Source organism: Asterias amurensis, chromosome 16 (genome assembly GCF_032118995.1).
Source record: "Asterias amurensis chromosome 16, ASM3211899v1".
NCBI classification, from domain to species: domain Eukaryota; kingdom Metazoa; phylum Echinodermata; class Asteroidea; order Forcipulatida; family Asteriidae; genus Asterias; species Asterias amurensis.
Window position 1 is genome coordinate 9,829,321 of NC_092663.1, and position 20,451 is coordinate 9,849,771.

The window sequence follows — 20,451 nt, forward strand, 5'->3', positions numbered from 1 at the left end:
TGAGTATCATTACAGGAGATATTGTAGATGACATTGGGTTTATGGAGGATAACTAGACTGAGAAAAAAAAACTCTTAAAAAAAAACCCTAACCTATCTCTTAACAAATTCTCAACTCCTAAGTACAACAAAGTTTCAAATCCTACGGAACTACAAATTGCTAATGAAGTCCCAATAAAGTATTGAACATCTAGGATCAACAACTACTCCTACTGATTAACTTAATGTAACCCTGCACACCAACAACTGCATGCTAATGATTTTCGCACCAATTTTAAATTACAGTGTTTTTGCATAAACGAGTCGGACGTAGATGTCGGAAAATTAAGGTTTTATCAGTGACGATAAGATCCTAAGTACAACAAAGTTTCAAATCCTACAGAAACTACAAGTTGCTGATGAAGTCCCAATACAGTATTGAACATCTAGGATCAACAACTACTTCTACTGATTAAGTTCATGTAAATCTTTAAATCAACCACTGCATACTAATGATTTCGTACCAATTATAAACTACAATGTTTTTGCATAAAAATGAGTCTGACGTCGATGTCAGAAAATTAAGGTTTTATCAGTGGCGATAAGATCGCTGATAAATTACTGTATTTTCCATCTAGAAAGACACCCGTGATTCTGCAAACAGTGCATGACTAAAGTAAAAAAGTGACGTCTTATTTAGAATACCTATTCCTGCTGTGTTTTTTGGGCATAATATTCATAACAAAATCAATCAAACGAGCGAATTGAGAAATATTAATTTAGTTATTTATTTAATAATTCTACACTAATACTGGACTAGAATGTATGCTTCCTTTAACTACCTAGCCATGTGACAAATTACTATGTTTGTTCTGAGGTTATTTAACTGAATAAGTCTACACTAATACTGCTAATACGCTAATAAACACCTAGTTTGATCCATTGTACACTTTGTTGTTGTACATGTTGAGACATTCATACGTTTACCATAAAAGAATTGAAATAGTTGATGGACATCGTACACAATTTGTTTTGTTTCAAAGAGATCTTAACAAAAATAAAATACAATTGTCAGCCTATACTGACAAAAACTAGTAGCTTGCATTTGTTCCCAACAGTTCTACGGGTTTAATATCATAAACTTGCCTGTAGGCAACTCTTTTAAGAACCTGTCAAAATAATTAATGACCAAGTGTCTTTGTTACTTTAACAGCCTGAATAACTAAGACTTCAACCCAGATGATGATGTGCTGATCAGAGAAACAAGGTTCCAACATTGCGGCTGAACTTTACAAATTTTGTGAGTTTTTGTAAACCGCCCGAGTGTCGTCACCATGTTCAGCTGGAAAAGGGTTAACTAGTTGTAAAAACTGTTCACATTTATCAATAATTAATACCCTTAAGGATTGAAAACACCTACTGCAGCTAAATTACTACGTTTATGAAAAATGTATACAAATCATGCACAGTGGCAGTATTTGTTAAAAAAGCAATGTCTATTGGTCAACATCATTTGTAAATCATTTCCTCAACTGACTGTCGTTAACATACCTACTGTAGAATCTGTCATAGAGCTGACCACTCAAAACCTTCAATGAACAACCTACAGTTAATTGGTCACTGAAATAGACCAATAGTTAACGTCATAGACTGAATAACGTCAACCAGTTCAACAGGGGTTTTAGCTAACTCTGAAATCTTAATACTATTCTAACTTACGAAGGAGTGTTGTGTAACCTAATGTGGCTGAGAATTAAACATGTCACAATAACATAATGCACAACAGCATCTTTCTAAGCGACGATGTTTCTTCTACAATTAACGACCCTGCTTACTTCCTACACAATCCCAATGTCATCTTTGATATCTCCTTTTGATACAGTCAAAAATTCTTAACGCAAGTGAGACCAATGTAAAACACCTGAGTACCTGATTGAAATGTGAATAGCCATGTTCAGAATCTCGTTTCTCCGACCCTCGCACCAACATCTGGGTAGAAGTCTCCGTCATCCGTCAGGTTCAAAGGCTCCCTCAGATCAGAAGAGGATGTCCAGTGTAGAAAAGGTTGATCAAAAAGTAGACCCGTTTACACAGGAACAGTATAGAGAGACGGGTACCAACTTAGGATAACAAAATGATCAGGTAAAAAAAGTGAAAAAAGGTGCAATGGTCCTCAGTCCTTGACACTTTCGATACAGGCCCCAAAGACTTCAACAGGCAACCAAATCCTTTCTTTCTTAGGTTTCGTTTTTTTTGTCGGAGATCGAGAAGTTGAAATAGTTTGTCAATCATGTAAGGTAGGACACCGGTAAGACAGACTACCAGCGCCACATTAACAAGATTTCACTTAGTAAAATGCTTACCCAACCATTAACTCTTGGATCATTAGGTCGCCACACATTCCAGATAGTAGTTGGTCACACCGACCGGCACACACGTTTGCACAACTCTGCTGCTTCTACAGTTCAGTGGTGCTTTCTATAGCATTTAATGAATGGTAACCAAATAATTTAAGACACAATTTTTTCAAGTTATAAAAACAGCCAAGTACAATACTAACTCTCGAGTGGAAATGGAAATGAAATTAGATTTTGTTTTGCATCAGCTGATGTAAAAAAAAAAATGCAATTAAATTTAGAACTGTTAATTATTACTGTCGCAGCAATGCAAAGAAGAAAAAAACAACATTTTCAAATGAAGTTTGTGACTGTTTCGTAAAAGATATTGTACTTTTTAATCAATTTCATTTTTAGTTTGGACAGGTGTGCATCACACTTATCCAAACATGTCATACCTGAAATCAATCAAATTGGTTAAATTGATGACGTACTTGTATGTCATGAAGATTGGTCCCAAGAAGAATACAACTTTAGAATGTGTTTCGCTTGCATTAATTGTCTCGAGTGCAAGTTATACTTGGCTTCACAATCATTAAAGTATCAATATAGAACCAGAGGCACTCCCACAATTTGAGTCACAAGCAAGTTTTACAGAAATTTTTGTTTTCCTAAACAGATTTAAGATATTCCAACTCTGGGAAAATCTAGAAAAGAAGAGGTTTTTAAAGCGAGCAAAGTTTTAAAAGTAGTAGGGAAAAAAAACATTTGCCAAGAGAGTTTAAAAAAAAAAAAAATTTAAAATTCCGTATTTTGGAAAGTCAAACTTTCTATATGAAAAATGTATGCATTTTGTATGAAGCAATGTGAACTCGTTTTGAGGGAATGTCTCGATAAAATGTATTAAGACAATTTAGGTAAAATACACAAATATTATGCAGTTGTGACCCAAACTACCAAAAAGGACAAATCTTTTCGCAATGTCCTATTTCCTGTCCCAAAATAAAGTTTAAAGCCAAAATTACGAACAGCTTTGAAACAATTTATTTTGCGTGTGTGGCCAACACAAAGAAGAATGAGCGAAATGTTTCACGTAATGATTTGTCTTCTTCTTTTTGTCAAGTTGGATCACAGATGCAGTGAAATGCACAATCATGAATAAATCCAGGCCTGATACTTCACGGAGGCAACAAAGGCGATTGCCTTGATGCCCCTGGTCATTGCTATGGTGCCCTTGAAATGATCAACAATGTCCTCAAAGGGTGCCTTTTACCAAGGAGAAAATGCCTTGGTACCCTTGCCTTTTCAAACACGAAGCATACAGGCCCCGTTAGTCTATAGAAACAATTCACAACACATGATTCAAGATTTATCATTGTGTTTTTGCAACAAATACCCCAGGTGGGAAGGGGGGGCAGAGTTAAAATGGCAAGTGGCCATTTCTGACATACGGCCGCAAAGGTTTACAGTAACCACCCACAGAGGAAGGGTCAGAGGTCACATGGCAGGTGGATTCATACAAAGTACCAGTCATTTCCCCCAGGTAGGAAGGGGCGAAGGTGTACATATGAACCTCAACATTGAGTTTGCTGCGACCCAATCCCTTGCAGAAAGGGATGAAAGTCATGTGTGATGGTAGTGGTATAACAGTAAGCCACTAATGAAAAACTTTACTAAGTTTGCTGCGACCCAATCCCTAGCAAAAAGGGATGAAAGTCATGCACCGTGGTAGTGGTACAACAGTAAGCCACTGCTAGAGAACACGTTGATAGGTTCCTAGTTTGCTATGACACAAACCCCTAGCAGAAAAGGACAGCTTATAGTCATTTAAACAGGGCAAGTGCACCAAGGTTTTTTTTTTTTGGTAAAGGGCACCTCTATGGAATAATTGCAAGAACATTTCAAGGGGCACCAAGACACTGACCAGGGGCAACGTTACCTCCGTAATGTAGCAGGCGTGTCGTAGTAACAGTATCAAGGATGACATTTGTGCAATGACCAACTCTCAGGAAAAAGGGAATTTAAGTCTTGTCATGCCCCATAAGTTAAAAAGTATGCCATGATCCTAACCAGAGCTGGGCCCAATTTCATGGCTCTGCTTACCGTAAGCACAGTATCGTACTTACGGAAGCAGAGAATTTGCGCGTACGTACTCCACATTACTAGGCATTCCACGCTAACAAGGCTAGCGCAAAAATTAGGCACTTGCAAGTAAGCGGGGAATCAAGATCGTAAGCGCAGAATTCAGCAGTAAGCAGAGCCATGAAATTGGCGTCTGGAAGGCTTTCATCATAGAAGGTGTGCACTCGGGTTTCTTGTTCGTTCTTTCAATCGATCAACCCACCCCAGGGGTAAGGGGAGAATCGATCAATAACATCAATTCATGAAGGTAAACATTTAAATTTTAGATTTTTGAAACTAGCTATACAGCATGAGTTATCACAAAACTAAATGTAAGCAACACTGACCTTTTAAAAAACACCTTTACCACAGTTCGGCCATTTTCTCTGGTTCCCGTGTACCGATCAAAACCCGCTCGAAACCCTCAAAGTTTGAAAAAAGGAATCAGACTAAATTTGGATGTCAAGCCTCATTTTGTTTCTTGAGACAATCCTGATGGCACTGTCAGTGATAAAGGATCCTGATCTTATTTAAATACCCATACTGGGATGGATGTTCGACCTCCTCATCATTCTGGCATCAGGTTGTCGTCGTCGGTGGTCATTTCATCTCCTTGTTCCAGTGAGCTCTTGCCTTGAGTTCCTCTCAGTGTAGACCAATCCCAAGATGTTGATTCTCTTCAGGAGTACTCAATCTCTTGATGCCTGTAAATAAAAATAAAAAAAATAAAAAATTACTTTACATAAAAAATGGACCTTTGACCCTATAACCATCCCGGGGTCTATTTCACAAAGAGTTAGGACTGGTCCTAACATAGGACTAGTCCCAGGAGATATTAAAACTTAAGGCTAGTCCTAAGTTAGATGAGGAACTTGTCCCAACTTGAGATAAGACTAGTCTTAACTCTTTGTGAATTCCACCACTGATCCTTCAAGATCCAATTGCATGTTTGTTTGTTTGTTTCTGTTTTGCTGATTGCTGCACTTGTAACCATATTGTTCTTTACACACATGTCATGTAAACAGTGAATTTCTGCTTGTACTAATCCTCATATAGCACTGAAATCCGTAGTTCAGTGACGCTCCTGGCTCTTCAACAGTGTTACCCCTGATCACTAGGCGATTAATTTCATTCATCAAACCAACTCAGCTCCCTTGGGAATAAACTGCCTGTGCAGCCAAATATGTAGTGACCAAGCTAAATAAATCACAAGAACCATCTCTACCCTCACAGGTACCTACCAACCCGGTACAATCTATGGAAACTGTATGATGAACCTAAAAGGGTCTACAAGCCTAAAGCCGGGTTCATACTTCATGCGAATGCGAAGCAACTTTTGTTGTCACAAACTCGCAATAAATAACTCGCAACAGTTGAACTGTGTCGCCAAAATTCACTTTGCATTTGCTGGAAGTATGAACCAGGCTTAAGTAGCGATTAACTTACTTGCATGATGGGCAGAAATAGAAGAAGTTTTGTCCTTCATCAGCTGATCGTGTTTGCCTGGTGTGGAAATGAAGTCCATCGTGACCTCACTTGGCACATGCCCTGTCAATCTGAAAACAGACCAGATACAAAAATGAAATTAAGAAGTGATGAAAAATAACCAAGCGTTGAAAAACTAAATTTGTGATAATACACCTAAAAGGTAGGGCCATAAGTTTGTTTTTGTCATCAATGATTATTGGACAAAATATAGAAAGATGAAATAAAGCTGTGAAAGTTTCAGCTAAATAGGTCTACTGGTTCTACTTGCTGAGAAAACAGAAAGAAGCAAAACCCTGTCACAGTAGCGATGAATCCATCCGAGGTAATGATTTCGATACATCAACAAATAAGGTTTGGTTTTTTCCCAAAAATTAAAAAAAAATTGGCCAGGGGTTTCCCTACGGGTGGCGAACCCTTTGTCACAGATTTTTGCTCCTCTGATTTCACTGGTTAAATATAAAACCTCTGAAATAAAATGAACCTATTTGTATATCAAAATATTTTTTTTTTTTGGGGGGGGGGGGTTATGTTATTTTTCAAAATTAACCAAATGTCAACTGTTAATTTGAAGTGGTGCAATTTTCAATCAAACACGGTTAAAAATTGGCCATGGGTTTCCTTACGGGTGGCGAACCCTTTGGGCGAACCCTTTGTCACTGAATTTTTGCTCTTCTGTTAAAACCAAATATTTGGGGGCTTCTTTTTCAAAACTTACCAAATGGCATCAGGTGGTCGCCGTTGTCGGTGGTGATTTCATCTCCTTGTTCCAGTGAGCTATTGCCTTGAGTTCCTCTCATCAGTGTAGACCGATCCCAAGATGTTGATTCTCTTCAGGAGTACTCAATCTCTTGATGCCTGTAAATCAACAAAACAAATAAAAAATTACTTTTACATAAAAAAATGAACCTTTGACCCAGTGTCTTAGCCAGGAATTTGGAAAGTGGGAGTGCAAACTGAAAAAAGTTGGAGTGCAACCTAAAATCACTATAAAAAAATAATAGAAACATTGTGTCAAAGCACACTACATGAGCGCGCAGCACAAAGTCTGTTTCGCCGGGGTCCATGGCCCTCTTAAGGGCCCTGGGGTCGATTTCACAAAGCTAGTCCCAACTTAGGACTAGTCCTAAGCAATGCTAAGAGACAGGACTGGTCCTAAGTTAGGACCAGTTACTCATCCTAACTTAGGACTGGTCCTATCCCTTAGCATTGAAATCCACCCCTGGAAGCTCTGGCTACTGTAGGTGCTCTCTGGTGATTTCTGATGCATTTCTGGTACCTATTTCTCTGGTACAAGTAAACTATTTTGATTTAATTTTTTTTTTAACTTGAAAATGAGAGGCTTTAAAAGCACAGATATTGTACAGATGAAAGACGTCCACTATTTTTGCACCTTGTTTGCAATAATGATCAAACATTGCAACAAAGAAGATGCAAATAACACATGAATAATTTCAAACAGGTAACAACCAAGTCTACTTGATTTTTGTTTTTCAATAAAGACTTGCACAGTTCAATTTACAATAAGTCAATCCTTCGTTTTTGTGTCACTTATAGTCACATGCCAGTTTGACCTGGAGCTGTTTCTACCTCCATGGTTTGACAAGGTTTGTCTTTGAACTTAAAATAAAATACACAATATTAAACTCTATAAAATGTTTTCTGGTGCATTCTAAGGCCATTTCAGAGCAGTTTCTTGGACTATGGAGTTGGACTCCTTTATGCTGAAATAATGCAATACAAGTTTGCTGTCCACAAAATATTTTGGGGGTATTATGATACTTTTGATACAGATTTTTGTTTAAAGACTTAAAAAAAATGAAGAGGTAGTTTTTAAATATTCTTTATTGAAGAAATTAAGAGTTATCATTTACCAATGTTAATTTTCCACCCATTCTTGTCTTGTTTTTTTTGTATTTATTTTAAACAAATGAATTAATAAATGTAAAATAATGATTCACACAAGTATTTGCAACCAATCAAAATGCCAAGAGTGATTTACATGTACCACTGACTGATTTTACATTGACTGACTTACATTTTAACTGACTGATCATGGTAATTAATGTTTTCCTTAGTATTTGTTTAGGTTTCATAACGTTCAAGTCTTATGGGTTGTTTAATTTGTGAAACTATGTCAAAGGCAAGTTGTAAAAATAAAGAACAAACAGTTACAAAAGACAGTGCCATTAAGTAATTCCACTGGGCAAAAAAAACGTACTTGCATTGAACAATAAATTTGGGGAGGTTTTAGTGAGGAGAAAACAGCAAAACCGACTTGAGATTTGAAAAAAATAATATCATGAACCATTTGTTTAACCTATATCGGATTGTACGGACGACGATCATCACACCTATTGTTGCTTGGCTATGCTGTTACAGAGAATAGAGGCTCAAACTTTTGAGCAAAAAAACATTGTTTTGTCAACTGCAATATATTAAAACACCCAAGAAATGCAAACATTGAAATCCAAAAAAGTCTTGGCGCTATAAAAGTTTACCATGAACATTAACTTCACAGTTTTCTCACCGCACAGTCTATTTGATTTTAAAATGTGATCCAATTTGTACCTTTACTTCTGGTTCAAACAGGAAGCTCGAAAAACTAAAACCACAGTTCAAATATGGTTAACAACCAAACTAAGCATTGTTAGTATGAAGGGTCATTCCGTGTCAAATCACCCCCCAAAAAAGCAAAAATTTTTAAACCCTACCCTCTTTAAATGTGCTCATATTTGGTTGGGTAATCGTGGCTCAACAAGCTCAAATTTTAAATTTCAGCTCCATACGATAAACAGTTTTCGTGTACAGCATGCTCTTTCTTGTTGATTTCGGTCAAAATGCGCCTGACCTCTGACATTCAAACAACCATAAATCGGTAACCTTTGGGTCAAATTGGTTGAAATTGGTGTCTTTGGAAAGGAAATTGTGTAAGCTTCCCAAATATGTCTTTATTTCTTTTGTAGGAACATGTTAACCTTTTGACCTCTACTTTGACCTTGTGGATCATGTGACCCGGCAACGAACTTCAGTGAAAATTTACCCTTATATGTTTTCTCCACAATATCAAAAATTTAGAGATATAATATTTTTAGCTTGCATTAAGCTCCACTCAAAGTTGTCCTACTTCACTTTTCTTGTGCAAAGTACATGTATGTACATTAGATACATGTCCAAACGTATGTATATCATGATTTTGCAGGGGAAAATAGCCTTGCTCGATATACATGTTATATGCGTATGATGAACAGGTATGTATATTTTATACTAAAAAAAATATTTAAAGATGGTATGTCAGATTTTTGGCCGATTTGACCCAAAAATTTTGATCTAAAATTCATTAGGTATTTTGATGGGGGTCGAGAAAGTTATACAAGCTTTCATTTGAGCCATTGCTCGAAAACGTCTGCCAATTATTTGTAGCAGTGAAATAAAGTGCTCAAAATTAGTTTTTGTCGGGATCCCGACAATATATCACGCGCCCAATTCTTATGTGTTTTATAAGAAACGTTTTAAAGTTTTGTCATGGTTCCTGACCATTAAAAGTAAAAGTTAAACTTTTTTCCGTTTGACTTAGAGCGGATGATACTCTTTGAAACATTGTAGTGTCATACGATATCGACCCTCATATATTTTCGAACCCCCAATTTTGATTACCGTTACCGCGAGATTGTGCAAGCTGCACCGGTGACAGAAGCTATGCAGTTTACTCACGGTCTGTATTTTTATCAGGCTTAATCATGCTGAGAATAAAGTTTCCTGATGTTGGTTATGCTCAAATATTTATAAAATGATTGAATTTTGGTACAAATCACTAGTGCATTATTATGCCAACATTCAAATGAGTCAAAGAAACATCATCCAACCTCGAAAGTTCAAAACAAAATTACTATCTGCAAGATTAAGTTTCATTCTGTTTAAGTCACTAGATGGATCACGTGAGGTGGTTACTATTTGGGATTCTATGGTGTGCCAATATGAGGAAAAAATTTAAATATTTTAAGTGAAAATGACAAAAAAAAGATTTTTTGATTAACTGCATACTGTCCAAAATTACGATAAGCGTAAAAAATACTACGTTACGTAATATTTTTTACGCTCAGACGTCTATATTAAAGAGAATATATCATAGATAGGTTTCTTATCTCCTGAAACAAAACATTACTGGTCTAAAATGGGGGAAAACGGATTGTTATGAAGTGTGTGTGTTTTAAGGGGGGGTGGAGTGTTTTACTACCATGCCTTATGATATCTCTGGATTCTAATATAGTAGCCACAATGCCTTGGGACAAAAATGTAACTTAATTTGTTAAGTAGTAATTGAATAATATTTTTGATTTATTACCAATAGTGCACGCCATACTAGCTTCGGAATATTCAATAAAATACCAACCAATGAAAGTTGTGAAAACATATGACGTTGCTCCAATGCCGTGCATGCATAAGCACTGTTAATGGCGGACTGTCTCTTGCACCGTAGAACCAAAACTTTAAAAATTTCAACACACCATGAAGTGTAAGTGTTATTGTTAAAAAATTGGGAAAAGTTTCCGCATGACGCCACCACTTTTTCACTCGATATGAAATAATATAGTATCTAATTTACCTCAATGAGATATCCCTTTTAGTAAAAATGAGTAAAAATGAGTGGTGGCGCCATATGTAAAGTTTCAAAAAATTTGATAGATGATTTGAAAAAAAACATTCAGTTTTTGATTGTGAACAATTTTCCTGTTATCCTACTGAAAACACATGACACCAGGACACCATCTCACTCAACAAATTTTTTTTTTTTAATGTTTGTGGCCAAAACTCTGACATAGCATCTTTTAAATTTTTTTGTTAACTACAAATTATCAGTCACAGGTCATTTACAATCAGAGTCAATGTCATTGAGCTGAATTTGCATGATTGTATTTAATATTCAAAGTCTGTTGCGATCATGCATCAGCCTCCCCCCCCCACTGCCTCCGTAGGCACGTCCCGACCCCGCCTACCCCTTTAAATAACGCACAAGTCAAGGGTGCCATCACACACAACTTTACAAGTCACGGTTTCCACATGAAATATACATATTTCAAACTTACTTTTTGCATTTACTTTGTGAGGACATGTCTTGCATTTCATAACTACCGTTCTTTTTTCAGGAAACGGTAAAATGGAGCCAAATTGCGGGCAAAATTCTCTCGAAGAAGCAAACGGCTCCTCTCCGTCTATGTTTTTGAGAAATTCTGATCCAGCATGCGTTTCTGAATGGATGGGACGCACGTGATTTATTAAGCTTGACTTCATCCATACGTTCAGCGTTGAATTTGGTATCTGACTAGGTATTTAAATAGGAATCGCGCCCTCTATCGGTGGATTGTAGAGTCTCCCGCGCAAAGTTAATGAGCTTGTATGATTTTGATTAAATCTTGTTAAAAATACCAAACATGGTAAACAATAAAATTAAAATAACATTATCCCCATTACGAAACACACCATACCACATCACTATCTAAAGAGAGAAGTCTCTTCCAACTACTAAATAAAAATCGCTTTAAATAAGGGAATCAATGTGTGGGGAAGAGGTTTTCAACTAGTGGTTTAATCCCAACGAGGCCTGGTTCTTGATAATTTTACCGAGACGAAGTCGAGGTAAATTATAAAGAACCAGGCCTCGGCGGGTTTAAACCACTAGTTGAAAACCGATTCAACACACTTTGATTCCAATTCATAGATACCTTTTAGGTCAAAAACATCACTTTTTGGTCAAGAAGTGAAATAAATGCTAAAATTATATATTTTAAATGATTTCTTTCAACACAACACAACACCACTCCAGCTATGAAATGGTAAAGCCCTCCGCCGCCCTCAGGTAAACAACTCCTTATAAGGGAATGCTGTGCGCGTCGCGCGTATCGCGTTAGTGTGGCACAACTGTTTCAGCCGTTGCTCTCGACCAATAGGAATGAAGGAACTGTCTTATAAGAACAGGTGCAAGGTCGCGTGTCACGCCCATGAATTAACACTTGCAAGTCATAAACCCAAAGCTACAAACGTATTACCTTTCTCCATACATAAAAACTTTCAAGAAAAACCGCACTTACCATGTGTTTTTTTGCAGTTAAAATCATCTCCAAACACCTGCGGGCACTGTGGCGACACGGTGTACTGGATAGTTCCATTGTGCGTGTAATCCAGAGCTGGGGCACCGGTTCGAATCCTACCCGTACCAAGAGGGACATGACTGTTACTGCTTGCACCATCAATGGATTTGGGTCCGTCATGTCTATCCCCAAATTTGGTGTGAATGTTCTACCGTGTGGGAGAGTTAAGGAGGGACCGGGACGGCAAGTCCCTTACGGGTTCTAATGGGTGATCACCACGCTGGTTTCGACCAGACTTCGAGTCCCCTGTGAATGCCCGGTCGTCACTCTGACTAACTAACTTTCTGCACAAATTTGTTTTAACATTGTATTAATACAATTTTTAAGTGCAGTCGGCTCCACTAACTTGTATTTTTTTACGCTCCACTGATTTGTATTTTTCAATTTAATTTAATTTTCTGCAAAAATTTGATAAGTAGCCTTGTGAACATTTTCTGCAAAAGTTGTATAAGTTCACAAGGCTATATATAGCCTTGTGAAAATTTTGGTGAAAAAGTGTATAAGTTCACAAGGCTACAGCCGTTTGAACATTTTTGTGAAAAATTTGATAAGTTCACAAAGCCTTGTGAACAATTTCTGCAAAAATTAGCAGCTCTATGAAATTTGGCTCTGCTGAGTGAAACTTATCACTCTGAAGTTTAAGTCTTGTTTTCAGTAAGTTTTCACTCATATCAAGGGTACTTTTTGTATTTAGTCAAATTTCACTCTTATCAATGGGTAAGCATTGTATTCACTCAACTTTCACTCTAAGGGGTGAGTCTTGTATTCAGTCAAATTTTCACTCCCATCAAGGGATACGCCTTGTATTAACTTAATTTTAACTCTAAGGGGTATGTCTTTCATTCAGTCAAGTTTCACTCTTATCAAGGGATAAACCCTGCATTCACTCAATTTTTTACTCTGAGGGGTTAGCCTTGTATTCAATCAATTTTCACTTCCAGGGAAAGCCCTATAATCACTCAATTTTCACTATTAGGTGTAAGTTTTGTTTTCAATAAATTTTCACTCTTAGGGGTAATTCTTGTTTACTCTAAATTTTCACTCATACCAAGAGATAATTTTTGTATTCAGACAAATTTCACTCTTCTGGGGTAAGCCTGGTATTCAGTCAACTTTCACTCAATTTGATTTCTTAGGGGTTAGCCTTGTATTTACACAAGTTGTCACTCTGAGGGGCAAGTCTTGTTATCAGTTAAATGTCATTCTTTTCAAGGGGTAAGTCTTACATTCACTCAAGTTTTCACTCCAAAGGGTAAGCCTTGTGTTCACTAAATTCTTACTCATATCGAGGGGTATTTTTTGTAATCGGTCTAATTTCACTCTTATCAAGGGATAAGCCTTGTAGGCCTGTTCACATAGTTTTCACTCTTAGGGGCAAGTCTTGTATTCACTAAATTATCACTCATCAAGGGGGAAGTCCCGTATTCACTCAAATGTCACTCTTTTGAAGGGGTAAGTGTTGTTTTCATTCAAATTTCACTCTTATCAAGGGGCAAAGTCTTGTATTCACTAAATTTTCACTCATCAGGTAAGGGGGGAAGTCTTGTTTCCATTCAACTTTCACTCTCATCAAGGAATAAGTCTTGTAATCACTCAAATTTCAATCTGATGAAGGGGTTAGCATGGTATGCATCATAATTTCAATCTTGTATTCACCGAAGTAACAATCTCATGAAGTACAAATGTACAGAGACAGTAGTAGAGTTTACTGTATCCCACCATGGGTTTTAATCCTCCAAAGTGGACTTGTCCCTATTACATTGCATTTTACATTTATAGTAATTAACCATTCATTGTAATGACACAAAACACGGACACATACGACCTAAACAGTATTCAAAATTGTTCCCTTGGCCAATAAAAATTATCTGATGGGTGTCAATGCTGCTGCACATCAACCAAACACTACTATGGGCGAGTCTTTACTTGATTTGGATATGATACAAACTGTAGTCTCTCATCAAGGAGATAACAGGTGTGAGTTGGTACAGAAAAAAAGGATGTATTATTTTTGCGTCTTTCATGAATCTATACAGTAATGATAGCTATGCATGATGGATGTCATCATTGTTATCCAAAATGTAATCCAAACTACCGGTTCACCACTAACCCCAAAACATTGAAACAATAAGCCCCGCCCAATTTCTTATTGACCAATCACAGCCGGTAAATCTGTGATCACCATATGGCACTGCACCTTTAGCTTCGTAATAGATGACATTGTGGACGCCATGAATAAATATTGAAAGATTTGGGGTTGAACAAAGAATACTTAACTAGAACAGGATGTGAACCAACAACTTATGGATTTTTAGGTATGTAGTGAAAAAGCCTGTGGTTGCAAATCGATCAGTCATTTTGTATACTCGTTTTCCTTTCATACACGCATATACTCAATTACTGTAAAGACATTTATAAACTTTTAATTTGGGAAAAGTTTCATTTTTTTCTTCTGTGAGTCCCACCCTTCTCAGATATCAAAAAATGTTGTATACTGGCCAGCCATCAAAGCTGTGTTAATTAATATTTTGCACACATACAATTTACAGCCATTTAATAATAAGTCTATGTCACAACAGCGAGGAGGAAGCACAATACAATTAAAATATACAAATTTTATAAGGTCTTAATTTTTTTTTTCTTCAAAAAAGCACACCTTTGACTCCCTATGTTACACGGTCATGGTATTTTCTGTAAATTGGGTCCATTGCTAAATTTTCATTCCATTGGCATTCAGGTTGGCTCAATGGTATATTTATGTCCGTACCTGTCACCTCTGCAGCCGATTTCACGAAACTTTATGCAACTGCGCAAGTCCACTTGCGCAACCTTTATGGCGCAAGTTGCTCCATAAATGTTGCGCAAGTGGAGTTACACAGTTAAGCGAAGTTTCGTGAAATCTGCTGCTGGTTGCATTGGGTTTTTCAGTCCCTACCTAACTGCGATTGGTTTCCCTTAAAGGGTTTTCCTCCGACGTCTAAAACGGTAATTATTGTCTTCTATACAAACAATTGGAGTGATGTTTCTATTAGTATAGAAAGGGAATTTGGAAAAAGAACCCCAACAAATCTAAAAATCGTTCATAAAGATTTTGTCTTTAAATGTCACATTATTCTGCATTATAAAACTGACTATTATGGTACGTGGGTGAAACTAAGACATACAGTACCTTAGTAATGGTGAGTCAAATAAAACAATCTATAACAAAAACAAAATTAATTCTTTTCAAAAGTATTAATCTACTTGTCAATAAAACATGGCGTTTCATCAAAAAAGTTGACAGGTCAAGAGTAACATTTGAAGTATCTCCTAGGGTCGATTTCACAAAGAGTTGAGACTAGTCTTATCTCGACACCTAGGACGAGCTACTATACGTTTGTTATATCTCCAAGGACTAGTCCTAAGTAAGGACTAGTCCTAACTCTTGGTGAAATCGACCCCTGATACCTTTTAAGGGTCTGTTTACATTTGGTAATGACTCTTAAATGAATGACAATACAAACTCACTTGGTAAGAAGCACACCAGCTTTGGAGGGTGTAATGCATTTTGAGAAACTTTTCACTTCAAAGTATTGCGGTTATGGAAAAAGGTATCACTTTTTATTATTTGGTCCCCAACAATTTGAATGTGAGAAGTGCTACTGACAGCAACGTTTCTCAGATTATGTGTTCCTATTGCAGATTATTGTTCCTGCATGGATAAAGACCCTCCAGATTTTCCGCAGCATCTCAAAAAGGCTACCACCTTTTGAAATGAAAGGTGTTTTAAAGGAACACGTTGCCTTGGATCGTCGAGTTGGTCTTTGAAAATCGTTTGTAACCGTTTGTTATAAAATTGATATGGTTAGAAAGACGTTGTAAAAGTAGAATACAATGATCTACTACAAGTATGCCTCACAATTGCGTGGTTTTCGTTTTACCTCGTTGACTAACACGGTCGGCCATTTATGGGAGTCAAAAAGTTGACTCCCATAAATGGCCGACCGTGTTAATTTGCGATGTAAAATGAAAACCGTGCAATTTTGAGTGATACTTGTGTGGATCATTATATTCTTCTTTTAAAACATCTTTCCAACCATTTACATTTCATAACAAATGGTTTGAAACGCTTTTTATAGACCAACTCGTTCGTTCCAAGGCGACGTGTTCCTTTAATGGTACAAACAATGTGACCTATGTTTACATTCAAACCGCCCTCTGTTGACAAAACATTGTATACGTCATGTTTCGCCGGGCAACAAGATGCGTAGTCATGGTAAGATTGCGAACACTTTCTAGCTGGCTGCCAAAACACAAAGGCTTTGCCCAGCGGTATGCGCGCGAATCATGTTATGGTTTTCGAGTGACGTCAGAGATCACATCGTCTATACCTCGTCAACTTTATAAGACTTAAACAAACAGTTGGTTCCATTTACCAAACGCATACGATCCCTTTAGGCTCAACCTATTGAGAGAGGAAACCCGTGAGTGGTTTGTGACGTTGGTGCCTGACGAAAGACCTGCCCAAAACCCCATATTTGACTGCTTTCCCACTCCACGCAGACCAAAGGTGGATTCACAAAACCAAATCCCAACTGTCAACATCTCAAGACAAAACAAAAGTTTTTTTTCCCAACAAATTGTTCTTCTACAATGTAGATGTCAGCAAGAAGGAAACCAACAGGAAAATGTTTCTTGGACACTTTCTTTTCCTCTGACCTCTTCATACAAAGTTTGAAACAATTATCTGTGACTATTTGAATCATAAACGCCATATACACTTCTGTAAAACAAAAACAAAGTAAACGTCTAAATGTGAAAAAAGTAGCACCCTATGACTTGGGTGTGTTCTACGTTTAATCAGAATCTAAGTATAACTATTTTTGTTTTTCCTTTTTGGGGAGGGACAACTTTCAACACTGAGTTATCACTTTTTGTTCAATGGCAGAGCGTGGTATTCAATTTCCAGAGCATGGTATTCAATTTCCAGAGCATGGTATTCAAAGAAAAATTCCCTTTAAACAAGCCAAAATGCTTGTGTAGGTTTTTCTCTTCACAAAAAGAAAACCCCAAACACAATATGCATATTCTTCACAAACATAGACGGTTATTTATAACAGACGAGTATTTGAATGTTTGAGTTGTTACTCATCCCTTCTTCCACTCGAAATATTTTCGGCAACAAGGCGGCCAAATTCATGGTCACGTTTATATTCTTAGGTAGGCTTATACTACAGTTAACAATAATATTAAAATGAAAATACTAGTTTATCATAACCCAAAACTCTTTATAAATTGTAAATTAAAACAAATAATAGTCATACATGTATCTTTAATTAATTTATTACACTGATTGCAAAATTAAACCTCAAATAATCTAAAAGTCAAACAATTGGCAGAAACTTGTAGGCCTTTATCATAGAGCAGCTGCTTCCTTTACTAACTTTCTTTTGTCTAAATACAAACCATAGAGTTATATATAAGAACTAGAAGGCGCACTGGCCTAGCTTACACGGCTTGGTGTGCTGCCATTTTGTAAGTTGAAAAAACCCAAAAACATAGCATAGCGTGTATTTATTGCACACACTGACGAAGTTCAAACTCAACGCTTGACAATGTTCATCGTACAAAACGGCGCACATGCCGTGCACACAGCATCACCAGTGCGTCGTCTAGTTCTTATGATACAAACCACAACGACCTAGTGACGATGCATGGATAGTCTGGTCCCATTTTTTGCATACATTATCAATGTGTATTTGAGAATACAGGGAACCTAGCAAATATGTCAACAGCATGATAAAGGCCTCAAAAGCCGTGTTCAAATTAGTGGCTTAGGCTACGACGTGATTGTCACGGCAACATGCGTTGTAGTATCAGCCTCAGCAACCAATTTGGACACAGACTTGGAATAAAACAATGCAGTCTTCTTAGCTTACAAAGTGAGCATATCACTCCAAAATGTACACTCGCCATAAACCTCAATGTGACCGAGCCTTACACAATTTCAACACAGACTGCGAACAGCACCCTCTATTGAACAGTTCAACGACTGACATTAATTTACTCAATTTCAACAGAGACTGCGAACAGCGCCCTCTATTGAACAGTTCACTAACTAGTTTTAAATAACGACTGACATTAAGTTGGTTTTAGTTCCTCCAGTCAGAAATGACGTAGAAAGTGGGAGGATTATTCAACACAAAACTCCAAGCTTTTAGCTTTAAAAAGAAAAGAAAAAACACAAATAAATAAGTGAACGATTTGTTGATACTGGAATTCCTTGTGATTTCATCACAAAAATGAGACTCAATTTCACAGGCAGCGACTCACCTTCACAATCTCTGTCAAAATTTCATTTATTAAAGGTAAGGGCACAAACAAGCTAGCATTACCTTTTGATGCAAGAGTCTTGGCAAAGGTTCCCCCTAAAAATGTCCTCAAAACACTGTGAGAAACTTGGAGCAGTTTCCTATTTGAAGCTGGAGGCCTTGGCCCAATTTCACAAAGCTGTTAAGCAGAAAATACTGCTAAGCAAAATTCTTTGCTAAAAGTGGTTGGGGCACCAGTTGCAATGATGTCAACTCTATGGAAGTTTGGCTGGTAATCAGTTTCTGTTTAGCAAATTTGTTCTGTGCTTAGCAAGTTTGTATGCTAACGGGCTTTATGACGTTTGACCTAAATTTGGTTACCAAGACTAAAACAACAAAATAACGTGATTTCTTTTCACTGTATCCCTCTGTTAATCCCATGCAGTCTGCAAAATGTAGGTAATACTGCTGGTGTGTATAGAAGCTCAGATTGATGATGAGTAGAATCAGTTTCAGATATTTCATTCCAAAGAATCTTTGAAAATACCCCCCAAAATTATGGACACATCACATCAATGGATTGACTGGATATCGCAATCTTTAAAATATTACGCTAAATGTTATGCTGCTACGTACAGCAGCTTATGAGATAATGAACCAGAAACATCTTTGCAAAGCTGTTATTGGCCTGCCGTCAATTTCACCAAACTCTTCCTAACTTAGAGTTAATCGTAGGACTTAGGAAGAGTTCAGTTCCGTATCCGAAGACGTTGGGACGAATTGAACCTGTCCTAAGTTAGGACAAGTTACTCGTCCTAACTCGCGATAGAATTAATCCTAGCATTTCTTGAGATCGACTGCAGGGGTCGATTTCATAAAGGTAGTTCTAACTTAGGACAAGTCCTAGGACTCTTAAGGATTTATTAAAAACTTTGGACGAGTAACTCGTCCTATCTCAAGATAAAACTAGTCTTAACTCTTTGTGAAATCCACCCCTGGATGTACAAGACTTATCAAAACCCTCACCCTATTTCGTAGAGATGCTTAGCTGAGAATGTTCCTCAACAAGCTTTTAGTTAAGCAAAATATCACGGTTACCAGTGGCAAACAGCTTGAGTGTATGTCATATCTAATGTATAAGGCTGGTATCATGTTTTTGCTTAGCAAACTGTGGTAAACTTCTCATGAAATAAGCATGTTAGCTTTTCTATAAAAAAAAAACTGCTCATCCCGCGACTAGCAGAGAAATAGGTTTGTGACGTTGGCCCCGATAAACCGCTAGATTACATCAAAGTTGATAGTTGTATATTTACTGTTGTTACCTTTTTAGTCTAATACTTTTTCTATGAAGTCCAGGAACCTCCTGGCATACTGCTCTGGTTTAACTGTGGATATTTCGGCACCAGCCTGACAAAAAATAGACAAAATGAGAGAATGAGAGATTAAAGACGTGTAAACACTTTGGGGCAAAACAAAAGCAATGATGTAAATGTAAAATTGCTACTCAGAATATCATGTAAATACTATGTACAAGTATAGTGCAAGATTGTTCTTGCGTCGTGGCCGAGCAGATAAGAGCACCGAACTCAAGCTCTGGTGTCTCTGTTAAACAGAGTGTGGGCTCAAGAGTCGTGACACTGCTGTACTCAAGGGCACACGTTGCCTCGGATCAGTCGAGTTGCTCTTTGAAAAGTGTTGGTAATCGTTTGTTATAAAATGCGTATGGTGAGAAAGATGTTCTAAAAGTAGAATACAATGATCCACATAAGTATGACTCGAAATTGCGTGGTTTCCCCTTTACCTCGTCGACTAAAGCCCCGGTCACACAGGCCCCAATAACGAGAACGAAAATGATAACGATAAAAATGCCCGCCCTCAATTGGTTGAATGAGCTTGGGCGTATTCTGCGTGGAGCAATTCAACCAATCATGAGCGTGCATTTTTATCGTTCTCGTTATCGGGGCCTGTGTGACCTTAAAACGGTCGGCCATTTATGGGAGTCAATTTTTTGACTCCCATACCACGCAATTTCAAGGCACATTTGTGTGGATCATTGTAATCTACTTTTAAAATATCTTTCTAATCACATGCA

General features: G+C 37.3%; 1 protein-coding gene and 1 long non-coding RNA gene across 3 annotated transcripts in view; both read right to left on the reverse strand.

Annotated features, from left to right (window-relative positions):
• Positions 1–3,958: 3,958 nt before the first annotated feature.
• On the reverse strand, positions 3,959–6,772 carry LOC139949060 (uncharacterized). The gene is made up of 3 exons (XR_011787511.1): positions 6,639–6,772; positions 5,882–5,991; positions 3,959–5,139 (listed from the first exon to the last, which is right to left on the reverse strand). It is a non-coding gene; the product is annotated as an uncharacterized lncRNA (long non-coding RNA).
• A 6,996-nt stretch (positions 6,773–13,768) lies between these two features.
• LOC139948697 (phosphatidylinositol 5-phosphate 4-kinase type-2 alpha-like) overlaps positions 13,769–20,451 on the reverse strand; it is a 50,648-nt gene continuing 43,965 nt past the window's right edge. Inside the window, exons 9-10 of one of the 2 annotated variants that reach the window (XM_071946954.1) lie at positions 19,682–19,766; positions 13,769–18,269 (exon numbers count right to left, since the gene is read on the reverse strand). In XM_071946954.1, the coding sequence (XP_071803055.1) occupies positions 19,686–19,766 (81 nt within the window). In that variant the 3' untranslated portion in view covers positions 13,769–18,269; positions 19,682–19,685. Of the gene's footprint in view, positions 19,767–20,451 lie in introns of both variants that reach the window. The other variant, XM_071946953.1, reaches the window with a different exon arrangement.